General features: G+C 45.0%; 1 protein-coding gene across 2 annotated transcripts in view; it reads right to left on the bottom strand.

Moving 5' to 3' along the window:
- The window catches only part of TIAM2 (TIAM Rac1 associated GEF 2), a 208,183-nt gene that overhangs the window by 58,031 nt on the left and 126,686 nt on the right, over positions 1-23,466 (bottom strand). For both annotated transcript variants that reach the window (XM_069954907.1, XM_069954908.1), the window contains exons 11-12: positions 8,702-8,866; positions 2,452-2,556 (exon numbers count right to left, since the gene is read on the bottom strand). In XM_069954907.1, coding sequence (XP_069811008.1) covers positions 2,452-2,556; positions 8,702-8,866 — 270 coding nt within the window. The remainder of the gene's footprint in view (positions 1-2,451; positions 2,557-8,701; positions 8,867-23,466) is intronic.

Genomic DNA, 23,466 nt, shown 5'->3' with positions numbered 1-23,466 from the left:
AGGTGTAGGGAGGATTACGGCTCTGGAGGTGGAAGAAGGATTATGGCTCTGGAGGTGGAAGAAGGATTACGGCTCTGGAGGTGGAAGAAGGATTACGACTCTGGGGGTGGAAGAAGGATTACGGCTCTAGCAGTGTAGGAAGGATTACGGCTCTGGAGGTGGAAGAAGTATTACGGCTCTGGCGGTGTAGGAAGGATTACGGCTCTGGAGGTGGAAGAAGTATTACGGCTCTGGCGGTGTAGGAAGGATTACGGCTCTGGAGGTGGAAGAAGTATTACGGCTCTGGCGGTGTAGGAAGGATTACAGCTCTAGAGGTGGAAGAAGGATTACGGCTCTAGCGGTTTAGGAATGATTACGGCTCTGGAGGTGAAAGTAGGATTACGGCTCAAGTGGTGTAGGAAGGATTACGGCTCTGGAGGTGGAAGAAGTATTACGGCTCTGGAGGTGGAAGAAGTATTACGGCTCTGGCGGTGTAGGAAGGATTAGAGCTCTGGAGGTGGAAGAAGGATTACGGCTCTAGCGGTGTAGGAATGATTACAGCTCTGGAGGTGGAGAAAGAATTACGACTCTGGAGGTGGAGGAAGTTGAGCAATCATCACCACTGAGGTCCAGGGTGCTTTGTGAGGTGGAGGTGGAGGTGGAGGAAGGATTAAGGCTCTGGAGGTGTAGGGAGGATTACGGCTCTGGAGACGGAGGAAGGATTACAGCTCTAGAGGTGGAGGAAGTTGAGCGATCATCACCACTGAGGTCCAGGGTGCTTTGTGCGTGGGGGATGCGATCTTCGCTGCTGTGGTTCGGGGCACTTCCTCAACAGATTCATTCTTTGGACAGAAGGTAGAATCCGCCCATAGAATGGAGTCTATGGCACGGGTGGAAATAAGCACGTCCGCGATTGGGTGCGAGCTGCGGAATCCACAACGGCTTTTCTGTCAGTTCTTTTTCTGTCATTCCGTAGTGTGCACATACCCTTATCCTTCTCACCTTACTCCCTCCCCTCTTCCCTGGGACAGATATATGTACTTAAGAGAACTCTGATAATTGACTTTGATGTGATGGTTTGGATTTACTGTATTGGTAACAACAGTAAGTTGGGTAAGAGGGTAGATATCATCCTAGATTAAGGCAACACTTTGCACTTACAATATTTCAGGGTTAAAGGGAAAGTTCACCCCCCCAAAAATTTTTCTTTTAAATCAACTGGTGCGAGAAAGTGCCAGAGATTTGTAATTTACTTCTGTGAAGGGATTTTAATAAGTGCGGGGCTGCTTCAGTGTGAACAACCCATTAGTGTCCCTGGAGCCGGGGATAATCACAGGCAGCCGCAATCACTCAGCTGCCTGCCGTTAACCTCTCAAAGTGAATCTGTACTGGCATGTAGCCACCCCCAAACCACCTGTACTTCATTGCAGAGGTCCTCAAGCCGTGTCTGGTTCGGGGTTCTGCCTTCCCCCCGCTGCCAGGATTTTACAGAAAAACTACTTTTATTGCTGCGGTGTGGCAGGATGGGGAGTCAATCTGGCATGGCCTAAATCGTCAGTGCTCTAGGCCTGTGGCGCCTCTCTCCCAGCCTCCATCCAGCCCAGGGGAGTGCTGAAAGTGAAGGGAGAGAGGCGTCGCAGGCCTAGGGCACGGGTGCTCTTGGCCACGCCAGATTGACCGTGTTGCTGCAATAAAAGTAGTTTTTCATCAAAATATCGGCACCGGGAGAAAGGCCGACTGCAACGTGAGGACCTCTACAATGCTGTACTGGTTAGTTTGGGGGGGGTGAATGGTAAGTCCATAGTCCTGGATGATCATAGCCGATCATGATATATGGTTGGTTGGGTCGTTCGGTAGTTGTGCTGAATCTCTGCAGTGTACATTGTGGAGGAGGCAGCACGGAAGGTGTTTGTGTGTTTGCGCTGCTCCAGGTGCCAGGCGGCTGGTATGGGGGGGCGGTGTGAAAATGTGAAAGGTAGCTTGCTGGGTAAGTGGGGATGCCATGGCTTGGTCCCATGAGGGGAGTTGAAGTGAATATATGTAGGTCAAGGTTGTTAATTATTTATTGTCTACGTGTTTTTTTTTTTTGTCCAGGACTGTGGCTCTGGTTGGCCCTGCCTGGGGCGCGGTTGTGACCAGGGCGGCTGCTCGTTGGACATGCGGGGTGGCTAGAGTGATGTAGCTATTGTATAAGGTGATGGGAAGTGGAAGGGAGAATAAGGTGAGTTGCCCCAAGTTTAAGGCTTGGAGGAAGGAGCCCTGCGAGGTTGATTCCATGGGAAAAATCTGATTTTGCAGTGTGTCCTTACTTACTTATCTATTTTCTCTTTTTGTGCATAGTTTTTGTAAGTGGGGGAGGCGGCTGAGGGGGGAAAATCAGAATATGTCTGCCAGTGTTTTTATTGGGATGTTTTGACTTTGAAAACTAATAAAATTTATGAAGTAAAAATAAAAAAATAAAAAATAAAGTACCTGCTCTTGCATGTAGTCCATTGGTGACGGGACATAATACTCTACGTTTTCACCCACATTTCTTCTTATATGCAGTCCGAAAAAGCCAGGGTCCAACTGGCGAACCTAAGAGAAACACATCAGTCACTAAAAGATGTCATGGCCGCCATCATGGATCACAGTGGAATCTACTTTACTTAGTAGATTAACAGAGAAATCTACCCCCCCCCTTTTTTTTTTTTTTTTTTAATTCAGGTTAATCACAATCAAATGTGCAAGCGGGTGTTGCAAAAAAGCACAATAATAATAATACACACAGAAAGCGTGACAACACTGTACCCAGCAGAAACACAAACACGCTAGCAATACAAAGCAAACATATAGGTAACAATTGGAATTAGAGTCCATTTGCCTCATTTTTTTTAAATATCACACCGGCAAATACCACATGCAAATGTATATACCTGTAGACTGTGTATTTTAAAGTCAATGTACCACAAGGTACACCATCGCCATAGGACTTTTCCATTACTAGACCAGCACCAGCTCGGGGATGCCGGTGGCACTGTTTTTTTGTTTGTTTTTTTACCGCTGCCCCATTCTTGCTTATGGCAACGGTCTATTCCCGAACACTGACCCAGCATGAAGCACTAGGGGTAGGCCCGCCGGCCCCCAGTGTGATGATCTGCCCCCCCTCTGTGACACGGCTCCATTGATTCTAATAAAGCCGGGTCACGGGGGGAAGGGGGTTGGGGGTTCATGTCACTGGGGTCGGCAGGACAGCCTCCTGCGCTTTACCCCCAGATGGTGCTCAGGAATAGAACAGCATCATGCGGGGAACCAGATGGCGGTTCAAAAAAAGGACTGCAGCACAGGCATCCCCGCACCAACGTTGGTCCGTTAACGTACCTGGTGGTACATCCGCTCTAATACTAAAATACCATTTTATTGTGAGGTGCAACAAACTATTCTTCAAGTAGGGAAATATGTGTGGCTAAGTTCACACAGTGAAAAAATAAGTGAAAGTAACAGTTTTTGTGTTAACATATGTGCCAATATATGTAAGTAGCTCTAAGGTATCATTCTTATAAGCGATAATTTAGTATTAATGGTGTGTAAAATAAATATTCACTCTTAATAAGGTGTAGTTGTATCAGAGGAGGGAAGAATGCAATTCTATATTAATATTATTATTTTATTTTAATTTTTTTTTGGGGGGGGGTAAAGGAGTAGTCCAGGCAAAGCTATTTTTTAACAAGTGGTAGGGAGGATAAAGGAAATAACATGCGCTAACCTCCCCCGCTCCAGTGCTGGTGGCCACATACCACCGCTACGGTCCCCGGCCGCTTCTTGGTCTCAGTGGGACTCGGGCTGTGACGTGTGAGGTCCATTGCACGAGCCAGCCCGTCTGCTCTATTGATTATCATTAGAAGGAGCAGGCCAGCTTACATGATGGGGGCGGCACAGTGCTCCCAACGGTGCTCCAGGCCAAGGATTACACTGCTAACAGCATGGGAACGGTTCCGAGGAGGAAGGTAAGGGACATATCTTCCAACCCAGCATGTTGCGCACAATAGGGGGCTATCAGCAGGTTAGATTTTTCTAACCTGATGATAGTTCCCCTTTAAGGCTGGGTTAACACAGCATATAACATCCTGAAGATCATCCCGGCCAGTACTGCCAGATGATGTTAATTTCTGTTGAATTTGGATGTGGGCGCACACATCCTAATTCACATTGCGCACAATGGAGAGTGCGGCCGGATCCGCACTCTCCATTGTGTGAACTGACAGGTTCTCTGCGGCCACTATTCAATGAATAGCGGCCACACAAAACATGTCAGTTTTCATGCGGCCGGCCGGAGCGAACACTATGTGTATACACTTCGGCCAGGATTCCATTCATTCAAATACAACGTAGGTTTTGCACAAATCACAGCTGTTGTTGCAAATTGCAACAATGGCCGTGATTTATGCAAAACATACGTTGTGGGAACATGGCCTAAGAGTTAAAATGCCTAGTAAAGACTGACCGTAACCTGGAGTGTTGTGTGCATCACGTATGAACGGCTGGGGCTAGACACCTGCTTATCGGGGGATACAAGTATGGTGTGTGATGTGGTGTGTTACCATCTAGACATGTCTGGTATCAACACGTCTTGGCTTCATGCATCAATTGATAGAGACAGGAGAATAAAGTGTCCCGCATAAAAGCTCGAAAAAGTTGGTTTAAACTTGTAAAGAACTACTGTACAGTGTGCAAAACGAATTAAGATTCCTGGCACTCACCAGAGCAGTAAGAAAGTGTAAGGAGGAAAAAGAACCAGGAAAGATGTAGAAGAAAGGAGTCAGCACTACACACGGCTATGAAAAACTTTCAAGCACAGAAACAAGAGACAGAAAAAAAAAAAAAGAAAAATGTTTAAATCAAACAGTTACTGCTACATTGGCGCACAGATGTAAGACAGAGACAGTCGCTGGCTGGTAACACTAACACCTCATTGGCTACACGGTGGCTTTCTTCTGATTGGCAGTAAGCTGAGAGGAGCCTCAATAGACATAGATAGCAGACACAATAAGTCACCGCACACACCTGCTAAACAAGATGATGCAATAAATGACAAACAGCTATAGAAATATCCTCATCCCATAGAGTCCATTAAGAACCTGGAGAGTGTAATAACATCACGTAACAGTATAAGGCCTTATTCACATGTTCCGTAACAGCTTAGTGCACAATGATTTATATTCACACAATCCGTGTTAATTTGGATCCGTAAGACTGGGTTCACACTACGTTTTGCAATCCATTTAAAAAAAAACAAAAAAAAAAAACGATTTGTGCATTTGTGTGTGTCCATTTTTCCATTGACATCCATTATAAAAATAAGGTCAGTTGCGTTTTTGTGTACGTTAAAAAAAAAAGATGTGCTTTGATTTATTTTTTTTAATAATGAAAGTCAATAGAAAAAGGGATAAAAATGGATGCATACTATCCATCGTTTTTGGAAAAACGGATTGCAAAAACGTGTGAACCCAGTCTATGACATTTTTTTTATTTTTTTTTTTACAGACGTCACGGATGTCACAAAAAAACGAATCAAATGTATGCAAACTAGTACTGTTCCTATTTTACGGATACGGAAACTGATGCAATTACTGATGCAGATACGGATGATTTTCCACGGATCATAGAGAAAAAATAGTGGGAGGTTTTGCGGCCCAGAAAAATCACTGAACGTGTGAATGAGGCCTTACTCACTTCAGCAGCTGATAAATCCGTACAATAACAGGAAAATCCAAATGTACCATTTTACTGCCTATATTAGGTGTTACATACCACCAGACCCCTGCTGCTGCGCTGAATCAGCTGATGCGGTCCTTTTTTGAATCAGTCGTCCCGTTCTCGTCATTTTCACTAGTATTCCGAGTGCAAATCAGGTAGGAAGGCAAGCGAGCAGAGGAGGCACCCGCGTCATATTGGGGGGAGATATCTTTGAACTGATGTTCCCGGGCTTACCTCCTGCGCACTATGGACCTGACTTGCACATTGGAATTCTGACAAAAATAATGAGAACGAGACAACTGACTCAAAAAAGGACAGTCAGCTGATTCAGTGCAGCGGCTTCTCTCCCTGCCGTCTCATAGTTAATAGGGATACTCATTCTCCATAAAGAGAATCGCTCATGAAGACGTGTGGAGACTTAAAGGCCAAACCTGCTCTACTGGGAATTCTGGGAAGAAATTCCAAATAGCCAAATAGCTCTCACACCACTTAGGTGCCCCTTTAAGTGAAGTCAGTGGTTAACTCCATCTAGGAGTCTTAGAACATTAAGTCTCCAAAAGGAAAGACTTCCCATCTGCAGACAGCTGTTTCAGGGTTCTTGCTCCTCTTCAGTGCAGAGCAGGGTGTTGGCTTGCTAGTGAGAAGTTTATCGACGTGGGTCAAAGGGATACTAGTTCTCCATAAGGAGAGTCCACCATAAAGACTTGTGGAGACTTAAATCTCCAGTCAATGTTCTAAGACTTCTGGATAGAGCTAAACTCTGACTTGAAGGGACATCACTTTGCCTAAGTGGTGTGAGAGCTATTTGCATATCCTTTCTTCCCAGAATTACCAGTGGAGCAGCAATGGCCTTTCAGTCTCCACACATCTTTATGATGGACTCTCCTTATGGAGAAGTAGTATCCCTTTGACCCACGTCGATAAATTTCTCACTAGCCAGCCAGCACCCTGCTCTGCACTGAAGAGGGGCAACAACCCAAAACAGCTGTCTGCAGATGGGCAGTCTTTCTTTTGAAGAGACTGTTTGGCTTGGCATAAAATTCCCAGTTAATATTCCAAGACTCCTAGATAGATTGAGACACTGAAGGGACACCACTTTGCCTAAGTGGTGTGAGAGCTATTTGCATATCCTTTTTTTACACATTTGTAAAAGGGATCATGGGGGCCTCAGCATTAATTCCAATTCAAGTCTAGTTCTTAAAGGGGTTTTAGTGCAATGTACTTAGAATTTTTTTTTTTTTAAAGAAACTTTGCTAATAATACCCTATAATTTTGTGCATATGGCCATTTTTCTGGTTTTATTAGGGAGGGTGAAGGCTTTGTATATGATTGTATATCAGCTCCTGTACTGGTGCCCTCCGGTGGGGTCTCTTCTACTGCGGGTAATACTTCATCAGCAGTTCGGTCATGTTCAAGACATTTAGGTTCTCATTTCACCTTTGCACGCATGAATTTAAAGCTATAATTACAAAGTTCTCGTCGGCTCAGGCAATGATCTTATTAATTAATGTGTAATTGCTGTTCAAGTCATAGATGACCCAGGGAGGAAGAAGCAAACTGAATGCTGTCTGCCATCTTGTGGGCATGCTTGGAGATGCTGCAGGCGATGGTCCTCCTTCACAGAGGCAGGAAGACTGGTTCTTTTATTATCAATCACGTTTACATATCACATTTAAACACATTTGTTAGTCTCATCACGGGCAGCAACATATCAAAAGTTATGCTTGAGTGGAATACCCCTTTGAGCACTATGTGTGAAAATAAACTGGGCTTGCTCCTTAAGAAGATGCTATTTATAACTGTGCGCATTTAAAATAAAGTTATTGGAAGAACCAACACAATGGACAGGAGTGGATGTTTTATACTTGGGTTTCTTCTATCTTATAAATTTAGTACATTTAGTTGTATCAGTGTAGAAAACTAAGGATACATTCACACACTAAAGAGTTTTCTCTTGTTAACACAATGAAGAACTGCAATTAAATCAATTTCTGCAATGAAATGATGCATTCACATTGCATTGTCATTGTGTTACTGCATATGTGAACACAGACTTACAGGACTTGAAGTCAGTAGCTACACAGCCCAGTCCACTGTATCCCAACTAGCTTTTTTTTTTTTTGCTAAATCACACATGTCTGTATAACATCATACATACACATCAAGTGGGAAAAGGGTATATTTAACCCATAGAGCAGGGGTATGGAACCTTGGCTCTCCAGCTGTGGCACAACTACAACTCCCATCATACCTGGACAGCCAACGCTTTAGCTTTGGCTGTCCAGGCATGATGGAGGTTGTAGTTTTGGCACAGCTGGAGAGCCAAGGTTTCCTACCCCTGCCTTAAAGCCTTGAAACACAGCTGGGGATAGGGTTAGTGTTATAAGCAGCAGACTGACATCTCTGGCAGCAGCTTATCTCCCTGGGGAATAAAGACTAGACATCCTTGTTTCCCCAGTTAGCAGACATCAGAACTGTACAAACTATGTTCCGTCATAAACGGCAACTGAAAGCCACCGACAGCCAGAACGGCCACTGAGTGTGAACATAGCCTTAGGCTGTCCTCTTCCACATTCTACTGTTGGTGATTTTACGGATTTCCCATCTTCATGTCATGTTATTAGACAGAGTAACTTTTGGTTGGGATGTCTTGTATTACGCAGACAACTCACTAAATGTGCACTGTACATCCCCCAACCCTCCCTGCCTTGCCCAATTTATGTGCATGACTTATGTGCTGAAATACAAGCTCTGTGAATGTTTATTAATCAAGGCAGGGAAAGGTGGGGGAGGGAGAAGGCTGCATCCTGTGGCTTAGCACAGCCTCTTTGACACAATTGAGCTCTAAGCATCATATAAAGTGACAGATTCCCTTTAAATTGGAATTGTCCAATTTCCCTTACAAACATATATGGCCAGAAAGTAGTCAAATTATTCCTAAAACATATATACAAAACCCTATTATTGAACCTAAAAGACAACTTACTTTACATGCTAAGTTCAAGATGTCCTCCACTCTGTGCTTGGGTCTGAGGTTCACTGTAACACCATGACCATCGTAGAAGTGGACAAATATTGGTATTTCCCAAGAATTTTCTTTGGGGGCAACTTCTGGAACTGAACTATAGATATTTACCAAGTCTTCAACATTCTGTAAGGAACAAGATAATTCATCTCATTGAATGTACAATTTTCGCAACTGTCTTATCAGAAAATTCTATGGAAGAAGGAACAGTCAACGATCCCATAATGTATATGTTACTATTCGATCTACTAAATATCTGAAATATTTTGTAATAAGGCAACAATAAGGTGACGATTATTCTCTGATTTCATTAAATGTATTTGGAACTATAGGAATAGTCTAAAGCCGCACCGACAGTTTTTGGCCACTAGATGTCACTGTGGATTAAAAGATGAATGGAGTTTTACATAACACACAAAAAAAAAAAAAATATTCATTTTTATGCAAAAAAGAAAATAAGATTGAGATGCTGTTTTGAAGGATTTGGAACACAATGCACCCGAAAAGCTTTCAGTGTATTGCCACCTCAGGAGCCTAGTTTCCTAACCCCAAAAGCACCAGTATTGACGTGTCCCCCACTGTGCTGCAATGATGTAGCAATCCAAGGTCTGAGGCTGTCGGAGTGATAATCATATGCAAAACTCCTTTATATTACAGCGTAATCATCCAAATCCTGCAAAATGACATCCATCTGATCATAGGGTGAAATAGTTCATTGTCTGTACAGCACTGCATACTATGTTAGCACTATAAAAATGTATGGGAATTTAATAATAATTACTGAATACTGATGTTTCTGTCAAACTAAAAGGAATCAGAATTTGTTTCACGTCACATCAATCCAACAATGAGATCTGGACGGACAATGTGGCCCCATACAATGTGCCAGGCAGGCATTGTCCTCCAAAGCTGCCCGGCTTCTCCGCAGCCATTCAGAACACTGTGAGCCCATTGGAAGCCGCTTCTCTTTTTCTTTTTCCAAGAAGAACTGAGCTGTTTGTATCAGAACGACCCACACACCAGAATCATTTCATAGCACTGCTCATCTGGAGGCGGAAAAACAAGAGGAAGTCAACAGCACCGACTGCCAATGATGAAGGCAAGAGAATGTACCGAGGCCAGATCATCTGTCAATTGCAAAGATGGTAGCATTATAATGGTTATATTTATCCCTTCCATAGTGCTCACATAGTCCACAGCGCTGCACAAAGATTGATTTAGCTATCGTTTCCTCCAATGTATTTGTAAACATACTGTGTGCAAAAACCATCCTGGTTTTAGAATGTAATGGTAACACAAGACAACTCTGGTGTTCTGATTCAATTTAAAGGGGTACTCCAACATAAAATAATAATATATATATATATTTACTGCAGAAGCATAAATCATTGCTTACTTGTCTTCCCCAGTTCTGAAACTACCAAAAATCCATTTGATTTGGGAATCTTAGTCCTGTACTTCTTGGTTAAGCAGTTGCTCAGTACTACAATTCCCAGAATGCATTGCTTTCCCTCAGCTCTTCATCACAACCCTCCCACAGCGCTCCTGCCAAAAGCTGTTGCAGAACATCTAACTTTCACTGCTGACAGTGAGGTTGCAGCACCTGCTGCATTCATTTCCTGTCTGCTCTTTCTGTAGCATCATTCATCACAAGGCAGCAGGCTGTAACACATCTCACTGTCCCTAAGTGTCCCAATAAAAAAACATATGTATCTGACTGCGGATGTCTGATGGCGCCCCACAGCAGCCCATAGGCATTATTTATGATGAAACCTGCCTGAAGTCTTCCCTTACAGCTGCTTCTGAGCACAGACCCCAATCTCTCTCTTTCCTGGACGCATCCTACTGATCCATGGGAGAAGAGGGACAGAAGCAAGAAGAGTGTGTGATGGTCTGTACAGGGGTGTAACTACCACTATAGCAGCCATAGTGGTAGATACTACAAAGAGAGATGCCTACTATGGGGGACACTAAGTACTGGGGGATAGGATACTAGGGGAGATGTCTATTTTGGGAGACACTATCTATGGTGGGACACTAGGAAAGATGTCTATCATGGGGGCACTAGGGGGAGATGACTAACATATGCTATCTACTGGGCAGAGGGTTAACAAACAGGGGGATTACCTACAGTGGGAAAGGTGGGGAGGAGGGGGCCCAATCAAAAGTTTGCCATGGGGCCCAACCCTTTCTAGTTATGCCTCTGGGTCTGTATAAAAGTGGGGGTCTGTATTATACTGGAGGTCTGATACTGGGGTCTGTATTATACTGGAGGTCTGATACTGGGGTCTGTATTATACTGGAGGTCTGATACTGGGGTCTGTATTATACTGGAGGTCTGATACTGGGGTCTGTATTATACTGGAGGTCTGATACTGGGGTCTGTATTATACTGGAGGTCTGATACTGGGGTCTGTATTATACTGGAGGTCTGATACTGGGGTCTGTATTATACTGGAGGTCTGATACTGGGGTCTGTATTATACTGGAGGTCTGATACTGGGGTCTGAATTATACTGGAGGTCTGATACTGGGGTCTGATACTGGGGTCTGTGTTATACTGGAGGTCTGATACTGGGGTCTGTATTATACTGGAGGTCTGATACTGGGGTCTGTATTATACTGGAGGTCTGATACTGGGGTCTGTATAATAGTGGGGGTCTGATACTGGGGTCTGTATTATACTGGAGGTCTGATACTGAGGTCTGTATTATACTGGAGGTCTGATACTGGGGTCTGTATAATAGTGGGGGTCTGATACTGGGGTCTGTATTATACTGGAGGTCTGATACTGGGGTTTGAATTATACTGGAGGTCTGATACTGGGGTCTTTATTATACTGGAGGTCTGATACTGGGGTCTGTATTATACTGGAGGTCTGATACTGGGGTCTGAATTATACTGGAGGTCTGATACTGGGGTCTTTATTATACTGGAGGTCTGATACTGGGGTCTGTATTATACTGGAGGTCTGATACTGGGGTCTGTATTATACTGGAGGTCTGATACTGGGGTATATATTATACTGGAGGTCTGATACTGGGGTCTGAATTGTACTGGAGGTCTGATACTGGGGTCTGTATTATACTGGAGGTCTGATACTGGGGTCAGTATAATAGTGGGGGTCTGATACTGGGGTCTGTATTATACTGGAGGTCTGATACTGGGGTCTGTATTATACTGGAGGTCTGATACTGGGGTCTGTATTATACTGGAGGTCTGATATTGGGGTCTGTAAACTGGAGGTCTGATACTGGGGTCTGTATTATACTGGAGGTCTGATACTGGGGTCTGTATTATACTGGAGGTCTGATACAGGGGTCTGTATTATACTGGAGGTCTGATATTGGGGTCTGTATTATACTGGGGTCTGATACTGGGGTCTGTATTATACTGGAGGTCTGATACTGGGGTCTGTATTATACTGGAGGTCTGATACTGCGGTCTGTATTATACTGGAGGTCTGATACTGGGGTCTGTATTATACTGGAGGTCTGATACTGGGGTCTGAATTATACTGGAGGTCTGATACTGGGGTCTTTATTATACTGGAGGTCTGATACTGGGGTCTGTATTATACTGGAGGTCTGATACTGGGGTCTGAATTGTACTGGAGGTCTGATACTGGGGTCTGTATTATACTGGAGGTCTGATACTGGGGTCAGTATAATAGTGGGGGTCTGATACTGGGGTCTGTATTATACTGGAGGTCTGATATTGGGGTCTGTAAACTGGAGGTCTGATACTGGGGTCTGTATTATACTGGAGGTCTGATACTGGGGTCTGTATTATACTGGAGGTCTGATACTGGGGTCTGTATACTGGAGGTCTGATACTGGGGTCTGTATTATACTGGAGGTCTGATACTGGGGTCTGAATTATACTGGAGGTCTGTTTCTGGGGTCTGAATTATACTGGAGGTGTGATACTGGGGTCTGTATTATACTGGAGGTCTGATACTGGGGTCTGAATTATACTGGAGGTGTGATACTGGGGTCTGTATTATACTGGAGGTCTGATACTGGGGTCTGTATTATACTGGAGGTCTGATACTGGGGTCTGTATAATAGTGGGGGTCTGATACTGGGGTCTGTATAATAGTGGGGGTCTGATACTGGGGTCTGAATTATACTGGAGGTCTGATACTGGGGTCTGTATTATACTGGAGGTCTGATACTGGGGTCTGTATTATACTGGAGGTCTGATACTGGGGTCTGAATTATACTGGAGGTCTGATACTGGGGTCTGTATAATAATGGGGGTCTGATACTGGGGTCTGTATTATACTAGAGGTCTGATACCGGGGTCTGAATTATACTGGAGGTCTGATACTGGGGTCTGAATTATACTGGAGGTCTGATACTGGGGTCTGTATTATACTGGAGGTCTGATATTGGGGTCTGTAAACTGGAGGTCTGATACTGGGGTCTGTATTATACTGGAGGTCTGATACTGGGGTCTGTATTATACTGGAGGTCTGATACTGGGGTCTGTATTATACTGGAGGTCTGATACTGGGGTCTGTATTATACTGGAGGTCTGATACTGGGGTCTGTATTATACTGGAGGTCTGATACTGAGGTCTGTATTATACTGGAGGTCGGATACTGGGGTTTGTGTTATACTAGGGGTCTGGTTACACTGGGGATCTGTATTATACTGGGTCTGATATTGGGGGCTGTATTATACTGGGGTCTGATATTGGGGTCTGTATTATACAAACACATAATATTAGAAAGGAGAACAGCATAGAATAACTAAGAGTGTGTGCCTTCCAAGATCAGATCAAAGGTCCTCCAACCTAGCACAAGAGTCCAAGGCAGCACATCCACAGTGGAAAAAACTCCCTTTAATTCCCACCTGCAATGTTTGGGCACAACAATTTGTTTGAGAAAGGTGTTGTACCAAAACGATGTCAGTGTAAATTAAAGGAGAAGTCCGGCGAAAATTTTTATTAAAGTATTGTATTGCCCCCCAAAAGTTATACAAATCCCCAATATACACTTATTAGGGGAAATGCTTATAAAGTGCTTTTTTCCCTGCACTTACTACTACATCAAGGCTTCACTTCCTGAATAAAATGGTGATGTCACTTCCTGGATAACATGATGATGTCACTTCCTGGATAACATGGTGATGTCACTTCCTGGATAACATGTTGATGTCACTTCCTGGATAACATGGTGATGTCACTTCCTGGATAACATGGTGATGTCACTTCCTGGATAACATGTTGATGTCACTTCCTGGATAACATGTTGATGTCACTTCCTGGATAACATGGTGATGTCACTTCCTGGATAACATGATGATGTCACGACCCGACTCCCAGAGCTGTGTGGGCTGTGGCTGCTGGAGAGGATGATGGCAGAGAGACACTGAGGGACACGCATGGACACTGAGCATACGCATGGAGAGTTGTGCCTCGATCTTGCAGAACTTAGCCAGGTGAGAGGGGACCCAGTTTTACTCTGGTACTGGAATTCTGTCCATCCCATTGCAACTGGTCCTGCACATGGAGCGCTGTCTTTGTTCTCTTTTTCTCTAGCCTACTGAGGGACACAGGGCACTGGAGGGACACTGAGCATCCCCCTGCCATCATCCTCTCCAGCAGCCACAGCCCACACAGCTCTGGGAGTCTGGTTGTGACATCACCATGTTATCCAGGAAGTGACATCACCATGTTATCCAGGAAGTGACATCAACATGTTATCCAGGAAGTGACATCACCATGTTATCTAGGAAGTGACATCACCATTTTATCCAGGAAGTGACATCACCATGTTATCCAGGAAGTGACATCACCATGTTATCCAGGAAGTGACACCACCATGTTATCTAGGAAGTGACATCACCATGTTATCCAGGAAGTGAAGCCTTGATGCAGTAGTAAGTGCAGGGAAAAAAGCACTTTATAAGCATTTCCTGTAATAAGTGTATATTGGTGATTTGTATAACTTTTGGGGGGCAATACAATACATTAATAAAAATTTTTACCGGACTTCTCCTTTAAAGGGGTTATCCAGTGCTATAAAAACATGGCCGCTTTTCCCCCTACTGTTGTCTCCAGTTCAGGTGCAGTTTGCAATTAAGCTCCATTTACTTCAATGGAACTGAGTTTAAAAACCCCACCCAATCTGGAGACAACAGTAGGGGGAAAGTGGCCATGTTTTTGTAGTGCTCGATAACCCCTTTAAAGGGAGTTGATTTCACTCTGGATTATACTCTTGTAATATACTGATAGTCTCCACTACGCTACTTCACAATTATACCTTACACCAAAGTGGCTGCCGCTAACCCCACCTAACTTAGCTAGCCCCGCCTTCTTCAAAATTGGGCCCGCCCTCAATACAGAGCAACCTTCAGATTTCCGTCCAGCTCCACTTTATTTTCCCAATCCACACTGTCTTGGTGCTTTTCCTCTCTTCTTTTGATTAATTATTATCTTATTACTACAGCCACTTTAAAAACATGGTCCACTCAGGACAACCTCTTTCTTTATGCATTACTTTCCCAAGACCTCCCTCTATTAGCCAAAGGCAGGAGCCGCTGTATGTCCTGCAGGAAGTAGTGTGTTCTCTCCCGTCTGACACCGTGCTCTCTGCTGCCACCTCTGTCCATGTCAGGAACTGTCCAGAGCAGCAGCAAATCCCCATACAAAACCTCTCCTGCTCTGGACAGTTCCTGACATGGACAGAGGTGGCAGCAGAGAGCACTGTGTCAGACTGGAAAGAATACACCACTCCCTGCAGGACATACAGCAGCTGATAAGTACTGGAAGACTGGAGATTATTAAATAGAAGTAAATTACAAATCTATACCTTTGATATGAAAGACAAAAAAAAACACTGGAGCTCCCCTTTAAATCACAATTATTAGGATTTATTAATCTGAACTGTTGTTTACACATCCCTGACGAACTAAATAAAATACTCCGGAATATATGGGAATATATGGGATTCCTTACAATCTGCCCCTGATATCAATCCTACTAGCTAACAGTAAGCACTTTTATTCCTACAATTGCACAGGAAACCTATTATTATACTGTTTCTGACATTATTTTAAACCTGTGGTTAGAGTCCATGATTTTATGCAATCTTCTCTTCTGCAGAAACCACATGAGGTGAAGTATTTATAGCGAGCCCACTATGACTAATATCACAAGCCTCTACCACCCAGCCTAGAGGCAACGCTCTGCAGTGTCATCTCAGCCGCCATTACTCCACAGAGGCCACCAAGGGTCATGCCCCATTGCTTGTGTTATCGGTCAGTCTGAGAGGGAAATGGGGATCTGACATGAGTCTGGAAAGGATTCCTATAGTAATGAGTAATAGCGACTGTAATATAGATTTTATAGGGTTTGGGCTAAACCCACTCTTTCCAGTAAAGGGTAATGTTAAAGAAGTAGCCCAGATTTTGCAGTATAAGCTATTATTAGAGAATAATGTGTAGGCCTTGTGCTTAGCTGATGTGGCAGGCTTTGTATTTCAGCCATGCTGGCTAGTCTTTCCCCATAGAAATGATTTCTTAACACCTTAAAGGGCTACTCCTTTTTCTTTCAAATCAACTGGTTTCACAAAGTCATATAGATTTGTAATTTACTTCTGTTTACTTCCGGTACTTATCTGCAGCTGTATGTCCTGCGGGAAGTGGTGTATTCTTTCCAGTCTAGTGTATTCTTTCCAGTTCTTCCAGAACTGTCCAGAGCAGCAGCAAATCCCCATAGATAACTTCTCCAGTTCTGGACACTTCCTGACATGGACAGAGGTGGCAGCAGAGGGCACTGTGTCAGACTGGAATGAATACACCACTTCTTGCAGGACATACAGCAGCTGATGAGTATGGGAAGCCTTAAAATTTTTTAAATAGAAGTAAGTTACAAATCTATAAAACATTCTGAAACCAGTTGATTCGAAAGAAAAAGATTTTCGCCGGAGTACCCCTTTAATTACCAAGCAATTTTGTTAGTTTTACCTTTGCCGCCTGGCAATTGCCATAACCTTTTTATTTTTAATCAACATACCTACATGAAGGCTTGTTTATTGTGAGACAAGTTGTACTTTCTATTGATGACATTTTTAGGTACATATGACCTTTTTTTCCCTCCCCTTTTCGTTGAAAGTCTGGTGTAGTTTTTTTTATTTTATTTTATTTTTTTTTTTATAGCATTCACCATGTGGGAAAAATAGTAAGATTATTGGGGTTGTTATGGATATGGTGATGATAAATATGTGTCTGTTTTTATTTTTTATTTAAAAAAACACTGGGGGTAATGCAACTGTATCACTCCATTGCTGATGGAGTGACAAAAGTCCAGAAACCACTTAGATGCCACAATCACAATTTGACTACAGCATCTAAGGGGTTAAATTACAAGGATCACAGGTTTCACTGCTCCTGATATTAAGAGCAGGGCCCCCCTATCATGAAAGAAGTTCCCGTGATATTTTGCACAGGAGACCAGTGCCAGGCACCAACAAAAACGTATAGTAGTAATCCCATGAATCCTCTGGCTTTGTGGATAGAGGGGGTGGGGTCTCATCACTGAGCTGGACTGCATCCGGGTGAACAGATTAGACTCCTAGGCAGGTTGCTGTCAGTTCACAGTATATACAGTTTTAATGCTTTCTCTTATTCACACGTTGTTACTGTATTTTTCATGTTTTACTGCATTGTGGCTGCTTTCATGGTTCAATTTAAAAAAAAAAAAAAAAAAAATCACTCTGAAAATGACACATTTTTACACATAAGTTGCCGGCATACCACCGGAGTTCTAATGTGTTGCATTTTTTCTTTCCAATTTTTGTATACTTCACTTAAAGGGGTTATCCAGCAACAATATTTTTCTTTTAAATCAACTGGTGTCAGAAAATCATATAGTTTTGTAATTTACTTCTATTTAAAAATCTCCAGTCTTCCCATACTTATCAGCTGCTGTATGTACTGCAGGAAGTGGTGTATTCTTTCCAGTCTGACACAGTGATCTCTGCTGCCACCTCTGTCCATGTCAGGAACTGTCCAGGGCTGGAGAGGTTTTGTATGGAGATTTGCTGCTGCTCTGGACAGTTCCTGATATGGACAGAGGTGGCAGCAGAGAGCACTGTGTCAGACTGGAAAGAATACACCACTTCCTGCAGGACATACAGCAGCTGATAAGTACTGGAAGATTGGAGATTTTTTTAATAGAACTAAATTACAAATCTATATAACTTTCTAACACCGTATAACATCTCTTCAAGGGACGAAATATACATATAAAAAGAAAAAGGGAAATGGGTTAATCAGGAACCCTCCGCTCTGCCGAGCAGGGATCACCCTGCCAAATGGCGCTCCTTCCCTTCGGAGGCTTACCCTGCACCCGCATGGCGCTTTATGTCCACATGTGGGGTATTTCCGTACTCAGGGGAAATTGCGCTACACATTTTGTGTTTTTTTTTTTATCTTTTAGCCCCTTGTGAAAATGAAAAAATCAAGACAAGATCAATGATTTAGAGTAAAAAATTTAAAAAAAATTACACTAAATGTTGGTCTAGGCTTTTATTTTTCCATTTCCACAAGGGGTTAAAAAAGAATATGAATGCAAAGCGTGTAGGGTAATTTCCCCTGAGTACGAAAATACCCCACATGTGGGCATAATGTGCCATATGGGCACAGGGCAAGCCACCAAAGGGACAGAGCGCCATTTAGAGGCTGGAATGGAGGATGGAGGCCATGTCGCAATTACAAAGCTGCTGTGCTGCCAGGACAGTAGAAACCCCCCACAAGTGACCCCATTATGGAAACTAGACCCCATAAGGAATCTAAAAAGGGGTGCAGTGAGGATATGGATCCCACTGGTGATGGGCACAAATGTGGAACATGTGGTGTGAAAATAAAAAATACCTTTTTTTTCATTTTCACATCCCAAATGTGGCCGTCACCAGGGGGCCATATCCCCACTGCCCCCCTTGATAGATTACTTATGGGGTGTAGTTTCCAGAATGGGGTCACTTGTGGGGGGTTTCTACTGCCCTGGCCGCACAGAGGCTTTGTAATTGCATCATGGTATCCTCTAATGGGAATGGCGGCCATACCTATTTAGCTGGGGAAAAGGGACAATTATTAATTTATTTGGGGGTATTAGGCCAATTTTTAGTTTATAAGGTTGGAAATGACAGGTGTCCATCAAATTCAACCTGTGTTGATCCAGAGGAAGGAAAAAACCCTCGTAAGGCAGACGATAGTGGCCTCATCACAGGAGAAAAATTCCTTCCCGACTCCATAATGGCGATCAGAATAATCCCTGGATCAACGTGACCCCTGAAATAGGAATAAGGGACAGAATTTAGATAATGTAGAACTCCAATGACGTGTGGTGCGCCTTGGAGCGATCCAGTATGCAGAGGCCGGGGGGATCAGGACAGGTGTCACACTGGAAAATGGTGTCCTTCCTGATCCCCCTGTTACGCCACACTCTGCACTTCTTCTGGGGTCTCCTGTTCTCCAGTGTGGGGGACGTCACCTGGAAAATGTTGTCCTGGTGCGATACGGGGTCCCTCATATCCAGAAGCTTTATCCAGGGCTTTATTACGGCTTCTGATATTTTTGGATCGTGCCGCAAGCTACAGTAGCTCGGGCAGCGAGGGACTGGAAGAGGGGGTGCTGGTATAAAAAGTTATCCACGTACAGGTGGTAACCTTTATCCAGAAGTGGGAAGATCAGTTCCCGTACGATCTTCCCACTAACTCCGAGGATGGGAGGGGGGGGGGGTATGCAGGATTTAGGTGTCCCTTCCTTCATACACTCTAAGGGTACGTGCACACTGCGGAATCGCGACAGATAACCCTTCACGCATTCCGCAGCTGGCACCCACCGGCAGACTGATGCGGGCGCGTGTCTCCACCCGTGTCATAGACTCCATTCTATGCACGGGCGGATTCCGCTCTCCGACCAATGTGTTCATTCTTTGGATGGACGATGGAATCCGCCCATGCATAGAATGGAGTCTATGACACGGGTGGAGATGCGCGCCCACATCAGTCGGCCGGCAGGTGCCAGCTGCGGAATGCACAAAGGGTTATCCTGCACCATTCCGCAGTGTGCACCTACCCTAAATCTGTAAGTGTACCCTAAGGTACTCTCACAGAGTTTGTAGAATTTCACACCATACCGTCATCTCTTATTGGGACGGTACTGACGGAAAAGACGTGTCTGGGGGGAAGCGTACGCTACGTTACCCTCAGACACGTCACTGGATGATGAGGAGGATGAATGGAGGAAAGAAGGATCCCCCCCCATTCATCCTCACTGGCCGTTTCAGTGTCGGAGGCAACAATAACCTATGCGTCCGACGCCGAAAACACCCTGGGGGCCATCTTTATACCGGGACTAGTATATGGGGTATGTAAATGTGTTCTGGTGTAGTGTAAAACTTTATTTCGTGTAGTGTGGTGTAGTGTAGTGTTTTTTTACATTGTTTTTGACAGTAAGAAAAAATATACCTACGTCAAAAAAGAAGCTGCTGATAAATGCCGCACTTATGTGCGGCACTTATCAGCAGACAGTGGGGGTAGGATATAGGGGGAAAAAAACGCGCCTACGCCAAAAAGGAGGAGTTGCTGATCAGCGGCGCACTTACGTGCGATGATGATCAGCACTCAGCGGCGTTAGGGCGAATAAAAAGAAAAAAAAAATTTGGAAAAAAAAAACAAAAAACTTTTTACCCCAAATCAAATGATCAGTGTGGAGCTGGTGGAGATGGCCGAAGATGGGGGCGACGGAAAAGGCCGAAGAGCCGAAGATTCCCGACGAAGACCGAATGAAGACCGAACGAACCCGGAAGCGGCGGCGACGAGGAGAAGAGGACGCGCGGGACCGTGAATCTTCGTTCCGGAGGCCAGGATCAGGTGAGTATGGTACACCTGCACCACACACACCTGTTCTGCACCCCTTAGCTACCTAGCTGAGGGGTGCAGAACCTGGCCGGACACTTTTTAACTCTTAGATCGCCGTGATGGGCCGGCCGGTACTGGCCGGCCTATCACGGCGATCGTGGGGGTGGCACTGGCGCCATCTTTCTGTAGCACACTAATGGTGATTGATGCTGTCCCGGACAGCACCAATCGCAATTGCTTTCCGGGTCACCGATGACCCGGAAAGCTGTATTCAGCTGCTATCGGCTGATCTGTATTGATCAGCCGATAGCAGCGATCGTCGGCCCGGGGTGGGGGGGGGGGGATGGGGGGGGCTTAATCACCCCCCGTGCTGACGAGCAGAGATGGCCTGCTATACATTATAGCAGGCCATCTTCCCCGATCGCTGTGTGTGAACACACAGCGAGCGGGGGAACATCGGGCGTAAATTTACGCCCTGGTGCGTTAAGTACTAGGCTGCGAGGGCGTAAATTTACGCCCGATGTCGTTAAGGGGTTAATACCAAATCTGAGTCACATCTGAGTCCTTAGATTTTTTTGCTAAGGCTGGAATACCCCCTTTTAATGTTATGTTATAAATATATATTTATTTAACAAGGTACAAATGTTAAAAAAAAACAAAAAAAAAAACCAAAAAACAAAACACAATATCTATAATAACAGAGCACATGGCAATGAAACAAACCCAGAGCTGCAGCAGGCGTAGATTACAAGTCTATTACAAGGCTCTGTCAACAAGCTCGGGTGCGTTATGACAGCTGCTTTAGTACTAATCCCTCCCCCGCCCCCCCTCGCAGACACAAGCTTGCACAGTAAATAGTTCTCTATTGCAGACTAGCAATCCAGAACAAATGTGGTATGCTGGTTATTCCTGGCAGCTCTAAGTACAAAGCCACCCTTTTAGTCTAGGGGGATCTCGCTGTCTACTCGTGGTAATCAGGGTGGCTTACTTTAACTCACATTGTAAAGCCAAACCCAGTCTGCTGAGAAATGTTGGCCTGGTCTAACAGCTTGCTTCCAAGGAATTTTGGAAAGGAAAAACCCTTTATAATAGTATTAGCTTCACAGGCTAATAACCACTATCAGCCTGGCTGCCGCTCCTAATTTCATTGCCTTCAGTGGTCACTCATCCATTGAAGGGACTTCAGAGGTGGAATATTACACGGGCGACCCTAAGGGTACTATTACAAGGAATGATAATCGACCAAATCAGGTCTATCCAGCCGGTTATCATTCCGTGTAATAAACACAACGATCAGCCGATGACAACGAAGTTGATATAGGTTTGAACCCATAATTGTCGGGCACCAACTGCGCATCGCTACGTGTAACAGTGGTACACGGCCGTTGGCTGACGGTTTGCAAAGTGCATACATTACCTATCCATGGTCCAGGGCTCCTCCTGCTCTGTGCTTCTCCCCGGTTCCCGTGTGCTGCAGCTTCAGAACGACCTGTCTTAGCTGACAGGCCACCCAGTGTTACGGCCGCGGCGGCGTCCCGTGTTCCGGGCCACCGCTGCGACCTCCTCCTGCCCCATGCAGCCGCCGGGGTCCTTGTGCTGGGACCCGGCGCTGCTGCTAGTTCGTCCCCTGGGGGTGCCTCACCTCTCCTCCGCTCCTGTCTCCGTCTGTGCCGGCCGGCGCGCGCGTCCCCGCATCCTAGGGCGCGCGCGCACCGGCTGTCTCAGATTTAAAGGGCCAGTCCGCCCTTAATTGGTTAATTGCACCTATCACTCCCTATAAATCCCAGCATGCTCCCTATAAATCTCCTGCCTACTGCTCCTGCCACGCCTCGCCTGCCGTCACTAGCAACCAAGCCAGGGGTAGCGACCTGGGGGTCGCCTGCCGCAGCAAGTCCATCCCGCCTTGCGGCGGGCTCTGGTGAATACCAGCGGCCCCTTAGACTCCGCTGGTTAGTGCCATCGCTGGTGACGGTCCAGTGGATCCACTACTCCAGGCGTTACACTCAGCCAATTACTGGCCAGGACCTCTGCGGCCAGTGATTGGCTGAGCAGCCTGTCAGCTAAGACAGGTCGCTCTGAAGCTGCAGCGCATGGGAACCGGGGAGAAGCAGACCGCAAGAGGAGCCCTGGACCATGGATAGGTAATGTATGCCAGTTTAAGCAAGGGCTGCAAGGAAATTGGTAACAATGTCCATGCAGCCCTTGTTAAATAGGCCCAGTAAACGAGCGCCAATCTAGTCCCAACGGTGGCTGCAAAGAGCTGAGAACATACAAAAAAGACAGGGGGACACCGGGGAGGAGCCTGGACAGGTAAGTATATAATTTTTTTTTTTTTACCCAAGCATCAGCTGTCAGATCACTATTAGATCCCTATTAGAGATGTGCAGTTAGCGGACATTGAGTTTTAAACATGTATAAAAGACAACTATCAGCCGATGATTGTTTCTTTGGCTGATTGTTGCCTTTATCACACGGAAAGATAATCCTTGGCAGGTAGTTGATTATGTTGTAGATATAAATACAGAGAATAAGGGGTACCAATGTTTAAAAGACAACTCCGGTGTTCCCACCCCCACAAACACATTACAAAGTTCTATAACTTTGTAATGTGTGTTTATCTGCTGTCTGGAGCCGTTCCGCCTGAATTTGCGGAAATGTTCGGCATTTGACTCACAGTGGTTGAAGAAGTTGGATACCAGGAAAACATGGCTACAGCCACAGACCTATGGCGACATCCTACCCAGAGCGACATCAAACTTCTCCAGCTGCCGGGAGTCAAATGCCGAACGTTTCCGCAAATTCAGGCGGAACGGCTCCAGACAGCAGATTAACACACAAAAAAGCGTCTGA

This window comes from Dendropsophus ebraccatus, chromosome 15 (genome assembly GCF_027789765.1).
Source record: "Dendropsophus ebraccatus isolate aDenEbr1 chromosome 15, aDenEbr1.pat, whole genome shotgun sequence".
Taxonomy (NCBI): Eukaryota; Metazoa; Chordata; class Amphibia; order Anura; family Hylidae; genus Dendropsophus; species Dendropsophus ebraccatus.
This window is presented reverse-complemented; position numbering and strand designations above follow the sequence as displayed.